The sequence below is a fragment of the Vanessa cardui genome, chromosome 9 (genome assembly GCF_905220365.1).
Source record: "Vanessa cardui chromosome 9, ilVanCard2.1, whole genome shotgun sequence".
In the NCBI taxonomy this organism is placed as follows: Eukaryota; Metazoa; Arthropoda; class Insecta; order Lepidoptera; family Nymphalidae; genus Vanessa; species Vanessa cardui.
In genome coordinates this window covers 11056246-11080512 of record NC_061131.1, presented here as the reverse complement: position 1 = coordinate 11080512, position 24267 = coordinate 11056246, and the positions used below count along the sequence as shown (strand labels likewise).

At 31.8% G+C, this 24267-nt stretch overlaps 2 protein-coding genes across 3 annotated transcripts; one reads left to right on the top strand and one right to left on the bottom strand.

The window, feature by feature from the left end:
- Positions 1-26: 26 nt before the first annotated feature.
- LOC124532323 (protein Lilipod) lies at positions 27-23640 on the bottom strand. 2 transcript variants are annotated; one of them, XM_047107183.1, is made up of 10 exons: positions 23294-23639; positions 22943-23207; positions 22226-22453; positions 18861-18926; positions 11419-11571; positions 6655-6854; positions 5060-5221; positions 4441-4672; positions 3194-3350; positions 27-735 (listed from the first exon to the last, which is right to left on the bottom strand). In XM_047107183.1, the coding sequence occupies exons 1-10, from the start codon at positions 23354-23356 to the stop codon at positions 597-599; spliced, it is 1665 nt and encodes a 554-aa protein (XP_046963139.1). In that variant the 5' UTR covers positions 23357-23639; the 3' UTR covers positions 27-596. The 2 variants fall into 2 exon arrangements, with proteins under 2 accessions (XP_046963139.1, XP_046963140.1); XM_047107184.1 differs by lacking the exon at positions 27-735 and adding an exon at positions 1056-3058 and having other exon boundaries at positions 3121-3350; positions 23294-23640.
- Positions 14560-18357, top strand: LOC124532324 (tetratricopeptide repeat protein 12). The gene is made up of 3 exons (XM_047107185.1): positions 14560-14869; positions 16551-16796; positions 17607-18357. The coding sequence occupies exons 1-3, from the start codon at positions 14588-14590 to the stop codon at positions 17793-17795; spliced, it is 717 nt and encodes a 238-aa protein (XP_046963141.1). The 5' UTR covers positions 14560-14587; the 3' UTR covers positions 17796-18357.
- Positions 23641-24267: the final 627 nt, after the last annotated feature.

Here is a 24267-nt window from a genome sequence, read left to right as displayed (position 1 = left end):
ATTTAAAAGAAAAAATTATAAAACAATGAAATACTGCTTTAGAACATAATTATTTGATTAAAAATATAAATTACATTGTTTACATTAATAATCACAGATTATATAATAATGATAATAATAGTACACCAGGATATGAATAAGTTCAATAGATTCCGAATATAACACAAAACAGAGGTTCAGTCTCTTTACAACATTAATATTATATTTACAATTATGAATGAATGATGATGAAGTAGAAATCTTTTCTCTTTCTTCTTTCAAGTATTCCATTTAACCTTTGTACATGGTCCATATCACATGGTATATAGAGGAGGAAGAGTGTTCACTGATCTTCAGATATCATTTATAACTTGTCCTTATATTTTGGTATCAGGCAGTATCAAACAGAAGAGAGATTTAAACAGACTATGGCCATCAGTCTGTCTTGCCCACTCCAGAGTGTGATCATGATGGTGGATTGGTTCAACAAGTACTGGGAGTCTTAATGTGATTATATGTACTCAGTGAAAAACCCATTAGTTCTTTTCACAACCTTACCAGAACCATAGGGCAAGTTCATTTGCTACAAATATTTAATAACGCCGTATATCTTTATCTTAATCAGTTTTCAAATGAGATTTGTCAGTCTTCTCAGCGATAACTGTTCTGTCAGCAGACAACTGAGGTGATACTGGTGAAATATTTGGTATTGGCAAGTCTTCAGGTGTAATAAAAACCTCTGCTACCCATTTAAATCTGTACAATGAAAATAATAATTAATCCACTTGATTTAAAAGACACCAAACGAGACTGAATAATAATAAAAATAAATGTAAACTACATTCAGTTACTACAACAACAAAACAACTCAATTTAAAAGCAATATATGAAAAGCATTACAAGAAGCAATGAATATGATTGATAAAAGCATTTTTTAGGGTATGATGATTTATGATAGTTACAAAAAAAAGATGATTTTGTTAGACATTACCGGAGCTGCCTACATTTCTAGCTAGAAATAATCATTGTAAGAAAACCTCTTGTTTATTTGAACGGGAGGAAATAAAAATCATTTAAATTTTTTTCTATATATTTTTCAAATGCAATATCAACGTTTGGTACAGATAATACAAAATGTATAAAACTCACACTAGAATAATATATTGACTAAATCAAAGATCTACACACAAGAGTTAAAAGTAATTCACTACATTTTAACACTAAGTGCTATAATTCTCTTGTAACTTTATCATTATTAGACAATGGCAGCACCTTAAATAAGTTATGTTATGGAATACAATTTTATATTTATTTTATCGTTGTTCCACTTGAAATTTGATCAGTTAAAAATCAAACTAGAGAGGAAATTTATCTTAAATACTATTAAAATATATTTATTTTACCTTAATCCTTTATAATCAGAAATAGATTATACTATGCAAATTATCTGTTTAATTTTTACATATGTCGGAATTTGCTATATTATCTATAAATTTAAATTCTAAAAGGTCAAGAAACATATTACTTAGTAAAGATATCCAGATTTATTCACTTATTTAACATGAGTTTTATTTAAAATTAACAATGTTATTTATTTATATTAAAATGTTTGCATGAACAAAGTGTTAATAAGTGCGTTAGTAATGGCAGTATTAATGATCCTTAAGCTTTCGACCTGCAGCAACTTTAGAGATCCGGTACGACTAGACAATTTTCAATAAGCCTCTAGAATTCTAGATAATTTCACAACACAAAAATCTTTTCACATAGCTATTGCAGGTCATCGGGTCTATAGAAACAATGGATCAATGCGCACTTATAGCGACAAATGTTAAAATGGATAGCATAGACAACATACACAAACCAATCCATAGATGTTTTGCTAATTTTTGTATAAATTGAGCAAACAAATCAAGTTATCGAGGTCACACTCTCGTTTGACAGTGCGTATCGATTTCATAGGAATATTTTTTATCTGTATATTTATACAAAAGTGCAACCTCATTGTAACATAACTTTACCTTAACTAAACAGTCTTGAAATGTCTTTTTGTATATTAATTTAAATGCTTACAAACAAAAATTTCGAGACCTTACGAATTATTATCGAGTCCTACCAAACAATCTTACATTTTACGGTTAAATATAGTTAATACTAAATTAAAAAACTAGGTCGAATTTAAACCATCTTTTTACACAGATAAAATAAATAATCTCCCGAAATAAATTCATATAATAGTTAACAAATTCAGTCTCATTGGTTAAAAAAATCAAATTAACTTAAAGATCTGCAACCTTTCCTCAAAAACATTCAATATACATTATAATGTCAGAATTTATTTAAAAAAAAAATAATAAAACAAAATACATTTAATTCGAAATATTTAAAATAAATGCATAGTAATTGAAATGCAAATTAATAACTAAATAAATTCATTATCATCGATTACTGATTTTTATGAAACTTTATTTTAATTTACTATTTTTATTATTATTTTGTATCAAACATTACTCACACTACGTAAACGCATCCTACACAAGGTAAGGCTAGTTAGAACTAAGATAAAACATTTGTGATATCAAACATGGCAATTTACATTAAACATATTTTAAACACTAAATATATCACGCCACACTAATAATATTTAAATTCGAATTCATACAATAAATATTAAAAAAAAAAAAAATAGTCCCATGCAGTCACCATTGTATTAAAATATTGTAAAATGGTTTCGAAGATTGAATTCAATTGAAACAGGGCATTGAGATTAAAATTATTAGCACGGGTTTGTATGTGAGTGAGACGACTGTAGGGGCGTAATTTTTATTATTTTATTTTATGGTATAGGTTGGCAGACGAGCATATGGGCCACGTGATGGTAAGTGGTCACCATAACCCATAGACAATGACGCTGTAAGAAATATTAACTATTCCTTACATCGTCAATGTGCCACCAACCTTGGGAACTAAGATGTTATGTCCCTTGTGCCTGTAGTTACACTGGCGTACACGTAAGATTGAATTCAATTGAAACAGGGCATTGAGATTAAAATTATTAGCACGGGTTTGTATGGTGAGTCAGACGACTGTAGGGGCGTAAGATTGAATTCAATTGAATTGTTGTGGGTTTGATTAACGGTGAAGGCGACTGTAGGGGCGTCAGTTGTTGAGGAAAGAGACGCAGTGCGCGACGGTGTTGACGTTTTCCACCAACCTGTTGTAGAGCTCGCGCCGCACGCTGGCCGTGAACTTGCTGACGAGGCACAGCGTCACCGTGGCCGCGAATATCGCGTTGTACAGCAGCACCAGCCTGAAGTTGCCGAGCCACTCGATGCGACCGAACTCGCCCAGCAGGTCGAAGTTCGTGATGCCTGCGACGCGAAATTGCTTAATGGATGTTTTATATAAAAAATAAATCACAGAAATCAATGTCATCAAGATATTAGTAAAACATTAAAAACTTTTCTAAGAGTTTTTTTTTTTAAAAGTTTTACTAAGACTTAGGAACACTAATTTAAATGGGAGTCAGCGGGTTTATTGTAAGCGATAAATAAATTCGTAAGTGAAATGATACAAACATGTTAAATTTTGGGATTGGTCATAAAGATGAGAATTATGAAATGAGAAAATTGTTAGTCGTTTAAGAAAGACAACTAACTCCATTACGAACTATTTAAGAGTTTAGAAAGATAGCAATATAAGTTCCTCAAATTGTCAGCCTACCGACAAATTTAAGAAATTAAATTAAAACTAGTTTTAACGGATTTGATTCGCGTATATTAATCATTTTTTAATATCCCGACATGAGGCTGACCTCAGTCTACCCGTGACCACGAACGCTGTAAAGTGCTCGAAACGTCGGTATGTTAAAAAATAATATATGTAAAAATAATTAAAATCCGTTAAAACTAGTTTTATTTCAATGTGTAATAATCGCGAAAATTTAAGAAATTTTAGATTAATTTAGGCGTGACCGTTGTTCGGAGATGCGCTCCTTCTGCGAAAGTGTCATGTCGCAGAAGGAAGCCGCGGAGCGGGAGCGGGAAGAGAGTGCCGCCGCTGACTCGCTCCGCAGAAGACGACCGGGGAGGAGGAAAAGGCGCTACGCGCACCTTCTCCCACCGCCTCAATAGGCGCCGCAGGGACTAGGGGGGTCCCAGTACCCCGGGAATCACCCCTAGGTGTAAGAGGCCCGCATAGGTGGGCCGACCGTCAGGGCGTCACGGTAGCATGCGTAAGCGATCCCGTGGCGTCCATCGAAAGACGCAGAGGGTACCGCTGGTTTTTTAGTGGGTAAACCCGGCGTACTTGGGCGCACTCGGCGTCCAGGGCTCCGGGGAGTCCCACACACCCCCCCACTTTCCATCACGTGGGGGAAGCGCGTAATGCGTTTTTCCAGCGAGAAAAAAAAAAAAAAAGGCGTGACCGTTGCACAAGGTCGGTGGTGCGCGTTACACGTACCGAGTATCTTGACGAGCAGCGGCTGCGCGGTGGAGTGCGCGAGCAGCACGGCGCACAGCGCGATGATGCGCGCGAGCGGCGTGCGGCGCGCGCGCGGCAGCACGCGCAGCGCGCGCATCGGCGTGCTGAGGCCCGTCAGCGACGCCGCGTGCAGGTACAGGATGAGGAACGCCTCCAGCGTCGCGCCCGCCCAGCCCAGCTTCGACAGCGACGCGATGCCCAGCGTGAATTGCTGCGAGCGGGACAACACTCAATAACATCAACATTGCAATATTAATGGATACCTAAGTATCCAATTTATGTATTATTCAAGAATTCGTTAAAACTTAAAAATATTATGAGTGTGTATACCAAATGAGGAGCAATTTATTTATGAAGCGTTGTAACTATAGATAGTTCATATAAGTTATGCGATACACCTCCTGAGACTAGTCAATACTACTAGCTAAACTGACTGTTACGCTACGATCTCAGTTCCAAACAGAAACTGATCACTGTGCGAGTAGAGTAGATAAACTGTTGAATGACAACGATTTTGATGCGATTGCGACAATGACAACTTGTTAATAAAACTGTCCTTTGCATTATAATACGAGAAATCACTTAAAAATATATTTACCCGAGTGCTAAGCGGCAACGCCTTAATTCCTATGAGTAGCTCCAGTGTGTTTTGCAGCACCATCAGAACTGTTATGGTTGTGAGTGCAAGCAGGAGCAGCATCGCCAAAGGGTACACCACATTCCGCTGCAGGGACGAGGTCTTGCGTTGATTTTCTACTTCCTGAAATATTATAAACATACAATTTTACTTTTGATTTAGATTACATCAAAATTCTAAATAAAACAATAACACTGTTATAGCAGATTGCATATATTATACGTATTTGGCATGTTGATTAAAAACATTAAATAATAAAATGTAACATTTACATATCTGTGAACAAAGTGCAATTTACGAATTTTAGTCCAAGTTCTTCAATATAGTGTGTTTTTAAATTTTAATATATAGTACATCCTTTCTAATCATACGTACTTGATTAATGAAATGAAACAATTAGTGAATATATAATGTATATTTTAAATTTGATTGTTTAAATAAATTAACTTTATTTTCATCCAGAGTCTAATGGTCCCTGTATCTCAAGCTCGCTTGGAAACGCATTTATAGCATAAATATAATATTCATATTATTTTGATTCAATCCTCATTTATTGATACCAAGATTTCTTCTAGAATATTCCTTTAAGAAATATAAGTTTTTTTACGAATCGTTAATTAAAACCTTCCTGCATTTATCGTCCTAATCGATTATTATCAGCGGGTAATATTATCAAGCTTTAGAAAATTTATCATAAACCACGTTATGCCGAAAAGTGTATCATATCATAATAAAATCTTATCTTTTATTTACTTTACCAATAAACTTTTCCTTTCAACTTTGTATTGATAATCGTATTCAAATTAAAATTGTCTTTTAGTTTTGAAGCGCTATACGAACAACGGTATCATCACCGTCTCAAGCCCTGACCAGCGCCTGGTGCAATCAGTGTTCCAAGAATGACTCCTCCCCAAAAATTCCAAGGGCCCAAAGACTTGATCAGTTTTGGACTTTTGTACCTCCTACACCCTGGGCTAAGGCGGACTTGAACTCCATTAAGTACGTATATTTTCGAAATATAAATTTTTGTGCAGGCAGAGTGTGAATTATGAAGCTTGACATTGATTACAACGTATGAATGAATGTAAAGAATACAACAATTCGTATGTAACGTTCGTGTGGCAAAGAATTTCTCGTATCAAGTATACCGTTTTGTTTTAATAATACAGGTTGAGATGCTAGTAAGCGTCATTAACACTCAATAAATATTGGAAAACATTTTTAAAATCTCGCGATAGATTAGCGGGTGATGATGTGTAAAAACGAGAGAGTCATTTTACACAAATTGAGTGGAACACGCTTTTTATACCCAAAAATTGATACATGTCCATATATTTTGACTACATCATAATTCATACAAAATTTATATCCACATAACAACAATAGATTATTCGATAAGATAAGGAACTGATACATGCATTTATAATTTTAACAATAATTGAAATAATATAAATAGAAATGATTAAAATCATCAATCAAACAATTTCCGAATACCTTTTTTTTTAAATACATAACGTGATGACCAAAAAAATATACCAGATCTATAGCCCACCCACCTTTCTCATGGCGACAACTCTTTGCAGTCTCTCTTTAAGGCCGGCCTGCAAGGCTCCATTCCTTAGTCTAAGCAGCGGGGTTCCTTTGCCTTCGGGCGAGGAGTTCTTGCTACCTTTTGACATGGACGCATCAGCGTCAACGGGCGCTGATATGTCACCGCGGTCAGGGTACATAGGTTCTGGTGATATGTAGCCAATGCCTAGAAAATAAAAAATGTTTGGTTATCTAATGCTTGATATAATCGATTAGTTATATATATATTTTTTCTATATTACAGAACAAGAAAATCATTGAGATAGAGTAACAAAATGGCACGGAAGCTCTGTGCACATATTTAGGTTCGCCTGTTAGGTGACTTCGGTGGCCCAATGATTTGACATTGTAATGTGCATCTCTAAAATAGCTGGTCTGATGACGGTGAGACCTCGACGCTCCGTTTTGTATGTCTAATCTGTCGTATCAATAAAAAGTAATGTCTTTTTCAGTAGAAAAGAACATCATTATCAGTAGTATTGTCCGTATCACTCCCGATTCTGAACAACTAATAACAAGAGAGAACAATTAACAATAAAACAGTTATTAAACTATTTTCAATTTAAAATAATAATGCTACTTCCGCCTTCTTAAAGTTAAAATTTCCCAAAAAAACTTTCTTAGTGAGCGAATATACTAAATTTAAGTTCAATATAATAATCAAAGTTATTGTTTAATATCAATCCGAATATTAGGAGCATATATAGACTAGTCATCCATTTCAATTTTGTACAATACTAGAATATAGGTCACGTAAATATAATATCGGTGTAACATAAGAAAGCAGGGAATAATTGAGAGTGTCTAGACGCTTCAACGTAAAGTTTCGTAGTCACCGTATGTGGGTGATCATTTACATAGTACTGCTATTGATCAAATACTTATGCATTACTAATTACAATAAACATTAACTCAGACAGCTCAAAGGAATAATTTGCGAGTTAATTTTGAGCGCTTTAAAATTAGCATTATTAGTTGTTATATTATTCCGTTCATATAATGAATATCACAAGTTAGCGAACGTTTTCGCTATTTACAAGGTTTACGCCTATGGTCCCGGGCTTAATATCCGCATTTTGTTAATATCCAAAATGTGAAGCCTTTGGTTCTGGTTATAACAAACACACTACACTACAGAGTACAGCACTACACCCACCTGATTTAAATAGAATTGTATAAACCTATTCTTGTAATCATTACCATGTTCTATCTCTGTATTATGAATGAAAAAAAGACTAATTACTACTATACCTAATTATAGATACAACAAAAGCAATCAAAGATTTCTTTGAACTTTGGACTACCATTGTGAGTCCCATATATTTTATCCACAATAGTGAAAAAAGGAAAAGGCGTGTATGTATGATATGTTATACAATATAGAGGTTAGAAAACAGTTGCATTATTGTAAATGTGATTCAAATTAAGAACAAAACCAAATAACTAAGCATCATGTTATCGGTCAATAAACTTGAGTAAAAAAATTTCTTATACGTATAAAGGTATTTGATAATCGAGATCATGAAAGTAAGATTTTTGGAGCGTTTCAAATAATTTTCCAATAGCAAAAACGTTAATCAAAGGCAAAGACAATTATTGATTTCTAATAAAATGCAAGCAAAACTTTACGATGATAATTCTTTACGCCCCGATAATCTTAAATGTTTTTCGAACGCGTAAAGAAAACAGACCTCCTTGTTCGAAAACCCAGTAGAAAATACACAATCATGACATATTTTAAAATGCTGTTTTCACTTGAGTTATACAAAATCAGTTTTTATGAAAGTTATTTTAAATGATAAAGGCAAACAAAAAACAATGAAGATGAGGAAAGTTTCTCCTATTTGTTAAATAATTATTTCCAAGTATAGTTATGTCGCTCAACAGAAATGTTATGTTTTACGATATAGTTTTAAAGCCAGTACAGAACAATTCATCTAATACAAGTATTCTCGAAGATCCTGCAGGTGTTTTTAAATGATTCTCTTATAAACACAGATAATCATGCTTTGTGTCGATTATAACTGGATTAATTGATAACTAGATCGATACCGTTATCTCGTATTCATTATTTGATTTGAGTGGTTACTCAATAGTTGGCTAACACTATGGTCGAAGTTTTGAAGCATTTGAAATGTAACACAAGAAATTCGTAACCCGATTTTTTAACTACTATTACAATGAATATAAAGTTTCGTATACACAGACGCAGTAACTGTTTTGTAACTCCTATAACTACGAATAAATGGGCAAGTGGCCGACACAAAGTCCTTTTGTTGAATTTCATACGAACCAAAAAAAGCAATGAAAAAATTCACACTTCAAAAGTGTCCAAAACCATACGTTCAAAATTCGATTCTTTAAAAGTGGTCGTGCACTACAATTTACAAATGGACACATCGAACCATAAATTGCTCAATTGCTCAATCAAAAAAACGTTGCGACATACAGGAAAACGGAATGTCAGAATGTCAGCGGCAGATAGTACAAAAAGTACTATTTTTCATGACCTACTTAATCTTTCAAAGGTTAATGCTGGATGTGTGTCACGAATGCCCTCGATGTCTCATACAAGTCAAGTTCTTTAGGAGATTTTAGAGTAAAAAGTCGTATTTTTCGAAGTAAATAAAAAACCGCATGGTATTCTTCAAGTATTTAAGACCAAATCGCCACTCCAAATAAATTGGGGACTCGTAATTATGATTATTTCACGCTCGACAAAGAATAACCTTTTCCAATAAAATGGGACTTCTATTTCATTTTAAGCAACTGTTTTGAATAATTAATGAGAGTGTAATATTTTAACGAAAATAACTAAAACTATTTCTAAGTATTGCATTTTATAAGGAATACACATTACAGCATCATATCTTTAATCTCACTATATATTATTACATGAACACAGAACTCTACTTATAAAATGTACTTGAAACATTGAATGCAAATTATATAATTGAGAATTTACGATTCTTCAAAATAAAACTTAGCATTTTTATTTAATTATATTATTATTATTGTACATTGTAACCAAGTAGGAGACAGTGTAAGCAGGAGACTTGTGTGTCTGTATTGTAGAGATTTATTGTGATTGCAGAGCTCACTATTAGGACTTTTGAAAACAAGAAAAAAACGCGTTATCATCTTTTGTATCCCAAGTCTCTGGAAAGGAGTTCATATTTGCTTACTCGTAACGTTGCTGGGTGTAATCGTGATTTAACTTATTACATGTATTCCTTAGAAAAAAACTACAATAGAGTGCAGATCTACAAGTTAACCTTTACACAATGGCATTAACAAACAATATTATCCTTATGAAGACAATTTGTTTCGTTTATATCTCCTAGAACACGACGTAATCGTCAAACAACAGATTCATGCGCCGCGCGTAGATCTAACTGATCACTGAAGGTCTCGTCATTTTGGAGGTCAGCAAATTGTACGAGAATAGATAATTTGAAAATTATTTAATAGTGCGTTCAAACAACATCACATACTTAAAATACAAAAAAAACTAATTTCAATCTGGCATCGAATTTTAAAATTGTTTTAAATATATTTTAAAATAATCAAAGTTAAGTTCAAACGCGTCGAACTGGCTGAACGGATACGTTTATTTTAAAACAAAAATCGCACTTTCAAATCCGCGCAGGAATCACTGACATTATTCGTGTTTATATTTAAATGCGTTGAAGGAAAATCGTGGAGAAACCTTGTGGGATTTATATGCGGGATAAAAACCCAACATTACTGGCATGAAATACTACGACATATATTCATGCGTATTTTCAAAAACCGAAGAATTAATTTGGTACTGGAAAATTACATTTTCTATCAACTTGTGGAGCTGAGCTTAAAATTTTCTCAAAGTTGTTTTCCTCTTTAAATTCTACTTCCTCTGCTTTTTAGTTAGTGCATACTTAAGTGTAGCATATTACCATTAATATTATTAGTTTTAAATTGGAAATGTTTCAGTTACCATGGAGACAGATGATAAACAAATATTATTAATATACGAATAAAATGTACGGAATAATATTGCAAAACGCTAACATACGACCTTTCGGTGTAGCAGTATCATTGTTATGCGAGGTTTCGTTGGACACCTTGGAGGTGGATATACAGTTACTTATACATTCATAATATGCTATTTTTTTTATTATAAATAAATTAATATGACAAATACTTGCGAATATACAACAGCGAATATTTAAAACGTTCAAGTGCGACGACGCATACTAGTATTATAATAATTATTTAAATATAATATAATCGATATTTAATTAACTTTTTTCTCTTTCTATGTGCGTCAGTCACGTTAAAATTACTGAAATTATCGATTAGTCTACGGCTAATTGACGTCGAATCGTTCGTAGACGGATATACGTACTTATTTATTTCATACCCATTTATTTCTATTCAACACCCGGTTAGCCAAACGGGTAAAAGCTAATAATATTACTATATTTCACTGTTTATTGTTTGAACGCAATAATCTCTTGAACTACCTATTTGCTAAATTGCATCTGATTGCTAAATTCTTCTGGATAGTTACAGACTATTTATATATAGCAATAGTTTAGTCAATGTGTAACCCAGGGGAATGGGACCTGCGCTTACCAACTAGTAATATTATAATGTTGTCTTCAATTTTCGCGATTACACATTGAAATAAAACTAGTTATAACGGATTTGAATCAAAAAATTAATATTATTATTTCTTGCTAACTTACCCGTATTCAACGAGGTCTCGATTCGCCGTCTAATGGTGTCTTCTTCAAAAGAGTATACATAGTACTCCTCATTGAGATCTCTTAGGAACTGAGGTTTTACGAGCACGCCACCGACGACTCCGAACAATCGGACGAATCCCAAAGGTGTGAACACTGTAATAAAAAAAAAGTTACGTTGTAAATAATAATAAGGTGGTTATATATATACTTGTTAGTATTGAGACTAACCCAAAGCGCATATAATAAGTTATCATTTTTTATTCCAGAAGACCATGCTAACAACATTTCGTAACATTTATTTTGGATTATATTTAAAAAAGATCAGCAAATACTCTTTTGTTAATCGACGACAATAAAAGAAGGTTATATATCGATTCAGCCGTTTTTGTATGTAGGCTCCTCGATATCGCCGATTGTGAACTGATTTGGATGACTATTTTTGTATTTGATCTCCATTATTAGTAAAAGGTAGGGCGAGCTGTTTAGATACGAATAACGGCTTCGTGATACTGAGTGGAAATGTTCGAGTATTTTTTAAGTATTTATTTGTATTTTTCGTTTAACTTTTGACTCTTTTTTACTAATTAATATACATAATATGAATTTATTTAACGCAATATGATAAGTATGATTCCTATGTGTCGTATCTACATTTGTATATTCTCCGTAATTTTATAAACCACGTAGCAAGTATGCATATTTACTGAACCCCATTCTACCACAGATAAATACACCAAGAATATTATTTGCTGATGTGTTTCGGTCTGGGGAGTAAGGAGTGATTACAGGTAAAAGCGCGTTGGCTAAGCGCGACATATCTAAAGACGAGTTTACATTGAAACAGCAAATTCTATGTGCGCGACTTATAAGAACCTCTTAGAAGCATAAAGCCATAAAAGCATAAGGAGAAGTAAAATAAAAGTACGTTTTAAATACAAACAGAACGTCATAATAATCCATATTCAAGTATCTTATAAGCCGTTATGAATCATTGTTACAGAATTACATAGAATGTAAAGCTACATTTTCACTTACGCGATAATATTGGCTTTGAATATATGAAAGAAAACATCTGTTATGTTTTCAAATTTGAAGCTAAGCTAAAATAGTATTGATGTGAATTATAGTCATTAGTATGATTGAACATGAACAATTTAAACCTCAAAATTATTTCCAGATCAACAACATATTTTTTGTTGTGCTCTGTTCGATAATTAATGTTTAAAATTAACGAATTATCGTACAAACTATATAGCTTATATTTCATACCTTTGGATTAAAAAATGTATGGATAATTAATTATTTTTTTGGTCCAATGATTTCAAAAACAATACTTCTAAATATTTTATTCAAACGTGACTTACAAAAAACAAACAATCACGAAATTGAAACGAATTAATAAAAACCGGCAAGTGCGTGCCGGTATCGCGTGGAGAGTATTCCGTATTATTGCATTTCTCGTTAATATTCAGACTACATTTATGTTAAAGTCTTTCCTGACACTATGCCTGACACTCAATATTACTGTTCATTTCTCTTTTAAATTTTAAGCTCGAATACAATATATTTTAAATTTTATAAATATATACCTATTTTTAATATAATAGACTTCGTTTGTGTAAGTCATATCACGCAATCGTCAATTTTATTTCATTTGAATCGATTAAAAAAAATTGGCTGTGACGGACGGACAGACACAAGAGTTAATTTTACTAGGTTTTTATTTTTCTCCAGACGTACGGAACCCTAAAAATATATTTCTTTCCCTATGAACAAACTTATCTTCAACTCTATAAATAAAACCCACGTGTTTCCACTATGTTAACTGCTTAGTAACAAATCGAAACAAATCATAACGCATTTCATTAATACTATTGAAAATAGACACAAGTTGATCTAACATAGTATACCTGTATAACAATAGCTTTCAGATTTCCAACAGTTGTTAAAATAAACAAATTGATCTGTAATAATACCGACGAATAAATATTAAACGTTTGTATTGACACGTGAATATATTATGTAATTACACTATGTAGTTGCGTCATATAAAGAGACATTCATTTCCTCGGTATTTGCTACGAGGAAAGTGGTCGCCACGCTGTATTTATTTATGTTACGACTAAAGGTTGAAAGCACGGTTACAGGTGGATAACCGACTGCGGTCGAAGCCATTTCAAAATAGACGTGGAAAAAGAAACCTCGGTTTCTTTGCCTTGTGTGTTCAATACAAACTAACCAATTGACAGCTTTATAAAGATCACATAAATGTATAGAAATGTCAAGCATTCGATATGTCACGCGATCAAACCGTGAAAATGGAATGGAAATCGTTTTGAACTTGATTAAAACGCATTTTTAGAACGTCATTGTTATGGTTGTTATCTTATATAGCTTGTATCTATATTTAAAATTGTCAAAGGAATAGAGAATAAAGAGTTTATTTTTATCTGTTAATCTGTTATTAATATTATAAATGTGAAAGTATCTCTGTCTGCCTGTCGGTCTTTCACGACCAGACCTGAACCGAATTTGATAAATTTGGTATGAAGCAAACATGAACTCTAATAAGCGAGCGAAGCCGCAGGCAACTAATAGTTGTACATCTTCACGATAATTGTAAAAGACAAATATAAATTAGATAGACCGGCACGATGATGGTATTATTTGATGGTCTATTTTGAATGCAATGCTTTCATATGTAATGTTACAAAATAATAAAAAACGCTTCTGAGGGTTAACTTATAGCATTTTTGGTGCTACGCATTACTTTGATTGAATTTCATGAATAAATATCAGCGATAATATAAGGTTGATATTCTTTCCGCATTTTCACCTCACTTAGTTTTTAGAGCTAGCAACATTTTACCGCTGAATAATTTACTAAGGCTATTGAGACGATGATACGATATTATTTTGTAATTATGATAATATCTAATGAATAATCAAAAATGAAAATATTTTTTAAAAGCAAAAAAAATATTATCAGTTAGCTCAAGTTTCGATATAAAGTCGAATTTGACTAGACTCTATAGAATAATTCAACATTATGCATGTATAAATCGCCTTGACAACGGTATCTATGTATACTGTTAAGTCAATATAACAAACTATAACGAAATTGTTTACATAAGCGGACGAACAAAAACAATCGTAGACTCAATACACAATGAGTAAGAAAATGATAACATCCAACCCGGCACTAAAGGATCACAAGCAGATGGAATTGAACGAAGAATGGAATAACTTCATGAAACGGATCGGCGAAGTATCAACTCTCGTCAAGGATCTGGCGAGCGGAGACAAGGTCAAATCGGAGGCAGCTAAAGCAATAGCCGATCAGTATCTCGATGGGAAGATAATACTGGACGAAGACGTTAAAATGACGATTAAAGATAATCGCACGTTGATTAATCGAAAAGCTTTTGAATCTTTCAAAAATAACGACACAGTAAGTGAACGTAATAAAACAATACATAATAAACTTTAATTTAAATAGTTACATACGACTAAGATACGAATGTGTCAAATCAAATCAATTTTATTCAAGTAAACTTGTCAATGAAGCGTTTTTGAATCGTCAATAATTAAATACTACCACTGTTTCGGAAAACAGCTTCTAGCGAGAAGAAACAGCAGAATATAAACCAATATTTTAGATTTCCTATCAATATTTCCCTTTTGAATTTGAACCCTCGAGATCCAAGTGGTCCTTTTATCAATGAATTATTTTTAACAATAGAATTTTGCAATTGTTAAAAATAGACTGAGTTCGTAATTCGGGTTATCAGTGTCACTACCGTACGCGTCTAGCGGCATACACGGCGTACATACATTTGCGCAGTCATTATACAGTTTATTCACTAGACGATTTCATTGTTCTGCATATGTGTATGCATTACATATCGCCAAGATAACGTTTGGTTCGCGTACATAATGGACTGTGTGTAAATACTTGGATCTAATCTATTATTATATTATTCGATTGTTCGATATAAAAATAGTATTAAGACATGCCAATGAAAACAATTTGGCTCGTGCATCACTATAAATAACTCTTAAATGTTTTCTATTTCAAAAATTAAATAAAATTACGTTCAATACAATCCGTCTACGGACATTTATTTTTTTAACATATACAAAATACGATGCAAAAAATTGATTATTTTTCCGTACGTCACAAGAACTTACGTCGTTCTTCTTTATAACGTATACATAGCCGTGGAAATATACAAGTGTTTTACATATGTAATTTTGTTAATAGCAGACATTAGATCAACAGATACATCGTATACCAAAATATCGTAACGCGTGTTATGCTCTCGAGAATATATTTTTAGCCGTTACTTTTGACCATTTTATTGCCATAACGTCAATCTTATTGAGTCTTGTAACACATTCACATCTACTAACAATCGTTTAAATACATTTGTTATTTTAATCCAACTTTCCACGTGCTTGTTATAGAGGGATCAATTCTACTAATAAATTGTCACATTATCAACGTACCAGTTACGGTGCGGTCGACTTTGGTTCGGAATAGAGTCGGGAACGTATCGTCACCGTTATACGTTAGTAGAATTGGCCCCCAGGACATAGATTCACAGTCAGTTGAAAGTTGCAAAGTCCTTTAACGGTAAACGCGCGTGGCCAACATTCCGTAAATTCTATTACTTATACTTACATAGTTATAGATAAAGTTGTGATTTCACAATTCAAATTCTCAAGTTCTGATTATCGACTACAAAAGCTAGTTTAGTTCAGATAAAATAAGTACCGTTACTACTTCGCTCCTGATCTTTCCTCATTATTATTTTAAAGCCCTATATATTATTATTTATTTTTACATTATATATGCAGGCGGACGAGGAAATGAGTCACGGTAATGTAAGTGGTCACCACCTCACATAGACATTGTAAGAAATATCAAAAATTCCTTACAAGTCCAATGTGCCAACAATATACCCTTTATGTTTGTAGTAACACTGACTCACTCACCCCTCAAAACGAAAGAACAATTAGTATTGCTGTTTTCGGGTTTGCTCTTTGGTAGAAGAAATCTGATCAGACTTGCACAAAGCTCTACCAATAATATTTACACATATTTAGTTAACACATGTTTTGCTTATTAGGGAGAAATGGATAAAGACGCATGGATGGCAGAAGTGAGCAAAGATGCCGAACGTCGGGCGTTGGATAAAAAGATTCGTCAGGAAAAAGCGGACACTTTGAAAACTCAAGCAATCAAAGCGTTTCGTCGAGGCGAATACGACAGAGCCCTGTCTTGTTACAATCGAGCCATAGAACAAATCAAAGACAACGCTATGTTGTATTGCGACCGCGCCTTGACGAATATCAAGCTAGAAAACTATAATAAGGTAAGGTGAAAATGAGTATTAATTACTTGAATATTTCTAATTCTTCCGCTATTGCATTTGAATCCTGTCAAAACATATTATTTCTCGCCGACGAAACCCATCGTAAAACAGTAATTTAGACGAGGTCATTGTCTTGCGGACTGAGTGTTGATATGATGGATATATTTGTGTACGTTAGCGAGGACAGGTTTTAGTCGATAACAACTTGGAAGTATTACGAAGTACAACAGTTATCGTTTTGAATAAGTAGCACGAGGCAACAATAACTTCATTAGGGTATATATTTTTATTCATAAACTGTAAATTTTATCAATTGCTGCTGTAGAAGAATTTGATATGACATGAATTATTCTTGAGCTGACTTTCATCACCGAACACAAGATGAATTATAAAGAGAAATTAAGTACGGTTTGTATGACTGAGAACTCATATACTTCAATTAAGACTAAAGTATCCCAGCCACTGGGTTATTACGGTGTTAAAAAATTAGTTACTAACAATTTATTACTAGTAAATTTGACGGTTTAATGATCGGAATACGAAACGTAATTATATCTCGCTTTTTTTTTATTTTAAATCGTGTTTATGTTTTTTTTTTGTCTAATCAGTACTAGCTTCACTTAAATTATACATTTGAATATATTAAAGCAAAGGGAAACCAGTTTACAGTCGATTATTTTACTCAATAATCTTAGTTTCTTCACATAGCATTTGTACACAATTATGAGATTAAGTATATTTGTATACGAAAATATATTTAAGAGCTTAGTTTAACAGACTTGATCTAGAATATAAATTTTTATTTCGCAGGTGATTAACGACTGTGAGTGGGCTTTACGGTTGAACGAAAACAGCTTCAAAGCTCGTCTCTATACAGCTAAAGCTTATCAGGAATTAGAGGAAAACGATAAATTCGAAAAATGTAAAAACGAATTAATGGAAAAGTTCCCTCAGCATGAAGATCTTATTACATACTTTCTGAAGGAAAACGAGAAATAAAAGATAGGAAATCTAATATCCAGGCGCATGCAAACTTAATGAAAGTATTGCATGATAATTTATTCATACAAATGTTTGAATTATTAGGCAATAGTTAAAAATTGTTATTACATAATAAAAACAACATTCAATATTCAATTATTCTATATAATGTAATAATTAGATAACAGAAATAGCGATTGATAACGTATCTGATAGAGTTAATCCACTTGACGAAAATTACTCAATAAACAGCAGTTTTGTAAATCTATTCGTATTTAACAAAAATCGATTCGATATCTGTTGCTTCTTCAAGGAAATTAAGTATAAAATTAAATTAAAAATAATAAAAAATTAAGTGTTTTACACTTATCGAAATATTTTTTTAAAAAAGGTTAAGGCGAAACCAGTTCTTTATAATATGTGAAGCTATAAGGCGTAATGGGGAGAATCAAGTATTTTTCGATTATGCTAAATCACGTATCAGCTAAATACAAAATCAGGGTCAATGCCTGTATGCACGATAAGTTTACTTGCATCGATTTCGAATCGTGAATCATAGCATACGAGCTAATATTCGACAAACATTAGTGTCAGTTGTAAACAAAAAAAAACATTCGCTACGTTTGGGAGAAAATATTCTCAAAGTTAAAAAATTTAAAAAGCTAAATATTATTTATATTGTAACCTATAAGAATGTAAATTTAATTAGTCAATACGTTGTGGTAGGGCTTAGCGCAAGCCCAACCTACTCGGACGTTACTAACTACTCATCATATAGTCATCAACAGGCACAAGGGACATAGATATCAGTTCCCGTGATTGGTGGCACATTGGTTAAAGTAACTTACGGCGCCATAGTCTATGGATATGGTGACCACTTACCAACAATTGGCCATTGTGTTCCTCCAATAACCATTGTTAAAAGAGTTACAAGGAGTAAAACGTAAATTCCTTATTCGTGAACAACACACCAACTTTTTTTTGGTGACCAACTTTAATTGTCTTTGATCAAAAAGTATCGGAAGTCTATTAATCTCAAACGGACATACAACATCAATTTTTCTATATAAATTATAAACTCACCCAATAACATCAAAACACCGACGAATGACACGCAAGAGTAGAGGAACGGAAGATACGTCCATAAATCTGTAAACAAAAATAGCATTATCATGTTTTGTTAGTAAACAAGCGAGTATAACAACGAAACGAAATGCTAGTGTGTTTGTGCGTGGAATATTATAAAAATATATGTGTATCATGTATGTATTAGACTCATAAAGATCCGTTTTTCTGTTTTTATTTTATTGTTTATGGTTTGAAGGAATAAAATAAGCGGACATTTAAGATTACGTTACACAAATTGTAAAAAAATATCTTCACGTTCTGTCTCGCAAAACTTAATATTTATTGACTCAATTTTATCTAGAATATAACATAATATATTATATATAACAGGTTATTTATTTTATAAAATAAATAACCTGAATTTAAAGAAAGACAACAGTGATAAATTTTTCTACAAACACATTCCTTAAAAAATAGAACTTTTACTTAATTTTACCTAAGACTTTTCCGTCAGGATTTCGCACTCGTAAAAATAAGAATTTTAAACGAGTCAATTAATAAATATTTAAATTTAAGAACTCGCCACAAATGCACTCGGTCGTAGTGCGGTAATATTTAATAAAACACGCTCAACAAATTCTGTCATGCGTTTATTTAAATATCTCGTAACATTTCTAAAACTACCGGTTCAAATAGTAAATGGCCAATTAATCTGCGGTAAAACTTTTTACAATAAATCTTTGACACAATTGCATCAAATTACAGTTATCGTCGTAATCGTCACCGTAGTTTCATTCGAATGCGCCTAGTGCTCTGGATCGTCATTTTTCTATTTGACTACAGCTATCATATATAAAAAATATGCCATATATTAATGTATAACTAATGTACGTGCTAAAACGGAAAAAACTTTCAAATCAGTAGGATAAATTGTTTTTACGTAAATTGATAAAAACAAAAAAAAAACAAAACTTGCCACTTTACCTTTAGGTAAACCAAAAAGCAAATCAAACTTTCCATTACTATGGATATGAGACCGTACTGTTTACATAAATACTTGTTTATTTTTCACGAATAATGTGAAAAGAGTCTCAAATTAAAAATAAAAGCATCGTTCCAATATCCTAATTATATTTTTATTCATATAAAAATACGACGAGTAGTGCTAGTACAAAGCAATTATATTCGCAGCTACACGGGTCACACACGAGATCGAAATAATGACAACGGAACAATAGTGGATACGCAATGTCAGTCAATTAGGCACAAATAAAACCCGAGTCGGATGGTTCATTACACAAACATAACATTCACGGCATTGTTCTTCTGACCCTACACAGGCTTACATCCTGTATCAGAGCTATGTTATGCAAATCCATTGAAAACTTCTCTAGCCAGACACCACAGATTTATGTCAATGTCAATATTTTATAATAAGCGTCTATCCAGAAAATACGGTTAACACGATTTTTTGTCTTAAATACTAACAGTCGCCGCGGCTTCTCTCGCGTTTTAGGGTATTGGTTGTCAAGTGTAAGGCAAAAATACTTTTTTGCCTATGTTCTTTGTTGGACTTCAAGTTTGCTTCATACCAAATTTATGAATCAAAGAGCAACAGATAGACAGAGTTACTTCAAATTTATAACATTACAGTATTAGTAGTATTATATATATAACATATAGATTTCATATATATTTAAGTTTTCAATTGTAAGTGAATCTATTTGTCTGACGTGTTCACTGCCAGAAATATCAATACAATGCGCGTTACGAATGAAAAACGTAACTTATTGACGACCTGACACTTACGACCTCATTAAATTTTAAAATCTTTATATATAAATACCTTCTTCAAGGATCAGATAAGATATAACTCCTTTAATTGAATAAATAATACAATATTTCTTACTTTATTTTCAAATATCAGAATATTGAATTAAAATTTGACCTTGACATTTTACTCTCCTTCATTAATTTTCACTGCAAAATAGAAACAATATAGGGAAGCATAGTCTGGTTAATTATATACAGACGCTTAAGAATTACATTGTGTTAATGAACAAAGAAACTTGGTTCAAGTTCAGTTAACTTTTAATGTCATGTATCTATTATTTTAGAAATCAGACTAATTGTATGATATTATTTCAATACATTAGAACTGTTATTTGATTGATTTCAAATATTAATTTTAAAAAATAATATGTTACATGTAACCTCTATGTTTTATTATATGCTTACAGGGTATTATATAAATAGTACATAAATACTATATTATACCTTTAAGTACTTTCATTTTGAAATCAAAACTTGCATACTTCAAAGTTCAAATATATATCTCAAAATAAAGAAATGCAAAAAATTAATTCAAATATTTGTCATTTGTAATTGAAACAATTGCACCTTGGAAGACTAATGAAAACCTTTATGAAACGTATAACACCATGCCTTATTGCCTCAAATGGTGGTATTATTTGATTTTTTGTTTCAATGGCGATGGCTGGCATTCTTGACATCATTCTATGTGATCATGATATCAGTACACGACTATTACTTTTTAATTTTTATTTGAATATAATAACTTTAATGTAAAATTAAAAAAATCAATAATATAAACATAAAGGATGTACATATTATTGATTAATGTTGCTTAAAAAATAATTCATTATTGATATTTTTACATACAAACATTACATTAAAATAATATATGTACATTTTTGTTTGTCTATCATATAGATTTATGTACATACATTTGGTGATCAACAGTTTATCTGCATAAATTTTGTGTGATGATCATATGATGAGGTCACATTTGAGAGCAAAGGTAACTTGAGTCTATTGTTTATTACATTATATTCTTGTTATTTTTTTACATACATGTTTTTACCTTCTACTAAGTGTGCTTAATGATTTAAAATACTATTTCAAAAACAGTACTAAGAAGACAAATATTTAATATTATACTTATTAGCAAGGTGGTTAAAGATATCTTGAATACTATGCATTTTTCATTACAAGTTTTTTTTGTCACCAAGCCAAAATATCACTAATGTGTTATTTAAATATTGCACTTGTCTGCATATATAACCTACTTACTATAACTAGGTTTTTTTTAAAAATATCATAATTATGAATTTAACATAAGTAAAATAGCTCAAATATTTAAAGAACAATGACACATAAAAGAAGGAAAGTTAAAAGAAACCGAAACTTTACTTTCACTGAAAGTATACTTCACAATCAGTTGACAATACTACAAATACTTTCGAGACATAAATAGATACATAAATATCAAATGTACAGTAATAGAATTCTTTTAAAGAGTACTGAAAGGAAAGCATCAAGATTTCATTCAAAATAAAAACATATTCAAATATACTTACTCAGTAGAGCATCCAGACTAGAGCGGTCCCCTTCCAACCAAGCAGATATAACATATGCCAGCCCTAACATAGCTATACCAAGAAGAGCCAGTACTATGAAGGTCTCATACACACGGCCCTTCAACCCACGGCATCCAGGAAATCCAGTGGATTCAGAAAATAGATATGCAAACGGCAGAAATACAAACAGTGACAAGTTGGAGAACAAGAATACATGATTCCATAATCCTAAAACAAAAATGTTTTATTAAGGGCCAGTCTGTGCCACAACTGTGACAGCTTGTCTATTGAAAATGATATATATTTATCATTCATAAGCATTAAATGTACAACATTTATTTTTTACTCTAATATGAGTTATAAATTTCAATTAAAAAATTAACAATATAAACAATTTAAATTAAATATTAAAAGATATATTATTTTATGTTTTCTGAAATATTAATAAAATAATCATTTTTTTATGTTGACAACAATGCTTAAATTTGTATAATCTAAAATCTATATACAAAATTTTACATTTACAAATAATGCACAATTGAAATTAAAAAATATACAAATTTATGGATTGAAGATGGAGAAACTATTGATAGAATTAAAAAATAAATTAATTAAAAAATATACAAATTTATGGATTGAAGATGGAGAAACTATTGATAGAATAATTACAATTCTTCAATTAATACTACATTTATTTAAAAAAATGTGATAGATTACCTTGTATCAGAGAACTGTTAAGCCATTTAACATAATAGCTGTTTGGGTACAATATGAGCACTTCATTGCTGACTATCGAGACGGGCAGCAGGAGTGCCGAGCCCAAAGACACGGCCAATGCAAATGTGCACAGCCATAGGCTTATTCTGTATACCTTCACCTCGTCTTCGTCAGCAGTAAAATAATCATCGCTATCGCGCCGACGAAATTTCTCGATTAACATGAACGAGAAGAGGTATAGTAATATAAACAAAAGCAGGAATATCTACAACAAAATGTTTATACAATCGTATTACTTCAAATATTTAAAGTTAAAACAACTCCAAATAGTATTTGGACCAAACAACTCACGATCTGCTCTCGAACATTGTTATGAAAAATCTGCTCCCGCAAGTCTGCCTCCTCATCATCCATCGTCTTCTTTCCGATATTTTATTTTATCTCTTTATAGAAATTTCCTTTATATCATTAACACTGAAATCGCACTTCATTTTCAAAAAATTAAACCATCCCCTTTTAGTGGCGAAACACAAACAAGGTATCTTTAATTACGATTTATTTTTAAATGGCGTTACAATGTTTTGCCCAAAAAATACGTTTTTATTTATTATCAATTACTTTTAATATTTGCAAAGGTGTAATGCTCTAACGAATGATGTAAAAACACGACTAATTTTTTTGATCAGCTGAAAGGAGAACAGATTAAACAGTAAAGTAAACTGTCAAGAATTAAATGACAAAGGTATAATTCATTCTGCTTATTTAATTTAACATGTGATATTTTTCTTGAAGTAAGCATAATTTAGAAAAGTGTAGATTTTTACCTTCTCGTTCTTTTGATAAATTAACGTCCTATCCTACATTAAGACTTTAATTTTGTAAACAAGACTGTTGTATAACACAGGCCAGTGAATACAATAAAAATATATTTAAAATATACTTAAACCTGTTTTTTGTATAATTTTCTCTTGTTTAATCAAAGAGCTTATTATACATACATATAAGTAAATAAATGTTGTAATATTTGTAGATAAAACTATTTGTTAACCACAATATAATATATTAAATTAGTTTGTGAAACGAATATAATAAATAATAAAACACTAATTTGTTCATATTTGTTTCATGTGTTTGTTCTCACATCTATCTTTAAATGTTTAATTAAATGTAGTTAACTAATGGCAGAGAAGGTGATCGAGGCTATTATATATTATAATATTATCACAATTAAAAATATATGATAAATTATTATAGTGACCTAATATTATTTTATTTAATTTCCTCGCCTGTTTCTATCTTCTGACATGTAACTAGTAGGAAATGTC

Excerpts from the sequence above, each read along its gene's own strand:
- LOC124532324 (XM_047107185.1), top strand. The coding sequence starts at position 14,588 with ATGAGTAAGAAAATGATAACATCCAACCCGGCACTAAAGGATCACAAG. Across the intron at positions 14,870-16,550 it reads CTTTCAAAAATAACGACACA|GGAGAAATGGATAAAGACGC; the intron begins GTAAGTGAACGT and ends TTTGCTTATTAG. Across the intron at positions 16,797-17,606 it reads AGCTAGAAAACTATAATAAG|GTGATTAACGACTGTGAGTG; the intron begins GTAAGGTGAAAA and ends TTTATTTCGCAG.
- LOC124532323 (XM_047107183.1), bottom strand. The coding sequence starts at position 23,356 with ATGGATGATGAGGAGGCAGACTTGCGGGAGCAGATTTTTCATAACAAT. Across the intron at positions 22,454-22,942 it reads TAACAGTTCTCTGATACAAG|GATTATGGAATCATGTATTC; the intron begins GTAATCTATCAC and ends TTTTTGTTTTAG. Across the intron at positions 18,927-22,225 it reads TAGTCTGGATGCTCTACTGA|ATTTATGGACGTATCTTCCG; the intron begins GTAAGTATATTT and ends TTTTGTTTACAG.